Raw genomic sequence first — 1,083 nt, 5'->3', positions numbered from 1 at the left:
TGCAATGGCCAGGTTCGAATGCAGGTAGATTCCTGCCATCACACATGTAGAGTGTGTGTGTTGAGTTGATTCACATGTGTTGTGTGTTTTGGGATGATACTCCTGTAAAATAATGAAAAGAGAATTGGAATTAAAATTTTTTTTAAATTACTACGACTAGAGCAGCACATTTTGTTATTGTGGAGACTCTTACGGAAAGCATGGAAAGGTCTTAGATAATGTTTGCAATTCAGCATGCGGGGGACTGCCATTGACAGAATATTGCGGAGGACCCTCAAGCAACAACATCTATTCACGTTGGCACTTTTTATTTTAGTTGTTTTTAAATTTTTGACATTGAGAAATCAAACAAACTATTAATCTCTTCAAGATTATAAAATATTTAATAACTCAATTGTTACCGTCAACCAATCAGTTTGCAACAAACTCGGGACAAGGCAAAGCTGCTCACAAGTCCACCATTGTACCACTCCAAACAGTCTGACACCAGATATGACGTGTAATCCGTCAAGTTGTCTGCCTGGATGGTATGGACCTGCCTGTGATCTGAGAAGTAATTGTCAAAAAATTACTACTGCAGTTATTTAGTAGGAAGACTTTTAAATAATTTTTAGGCGAGCTTATTACTAAATTTTTATAGAATTTATTTTCGGAAAATTGAAGATTGCAACGTCAACAACGGTGATTGTGGCATCCACCCATGCTCCTCATTCCAAATTGGATCGACCGTCATGACGGAATGCGTTTGTAGGATTGGCTACATGAAATATTTCTACAACGATTACTGTCAGCTGGGTATGGAACTTTAAACATTTGCAAATATTTTGGAAATAAGTTCCGTCTAATTTAATTTATTTACAGTCAACAGTGTGTGCAATGTTTTTCCAAACTTATGCAACAACACGATTTCCAGTTGTATAGTTGGGAATGGAGATTACGAATGCAACTGCAAAACTGGCTACCAACATCCAACTAATCCAATCAATAACACCGTCTGCATAGGTTGGACATATTTTTAAGCTCTCAATCATAAGAAAATTTCAATGGAAATTCAATAAATATGAAACATATTTAGATATCGAC

The 1,083-nt window shown here is 36.2% G+C and overlaps 1 protein-coding gene across 1 annotated transcript; it reads left to right on the top strand.

Moving 5' to 3' along the window:
- Positions 1-160: 160 nt before the first annotated feature.
- Positions 161-1,019, top strand: HELRODRAFT_184133 (hypothetical protein; the record flags this gene model as incomplete). The annotated part of the gene is made up of 4 exons (XM_009016203.1): positions 161-296; positions 416-553; positions 664-795; positions 862-1,019. Coding segments are annotated over 4 exons (564 nt in total), but the record flags the coding sequence as incomplete, so codon positions are not given.
- Between the last annotated feature and the right edge of the window lie 64 nt (positions 1,020-1,083).

This window comes from Helobdella robusta, assembly GCF_000326865.2.
Source record: "Helobdella robusta unplaced genomic scaffold HELROscaffold_175, whole genome shotgun sequence".
Taxonomy (NCBI): Eukaryota; Metazoa; Annelida; class Clitellata; order Rhynchobdellida; family Glossiphoniidae; genus Helobdella; species Helobdella robusta.
The sequence above is the reverse complement of the archived record's forward strand: the minus strand, read 5'-3'. Positions and strand labels throughout refer to the sequence as shown.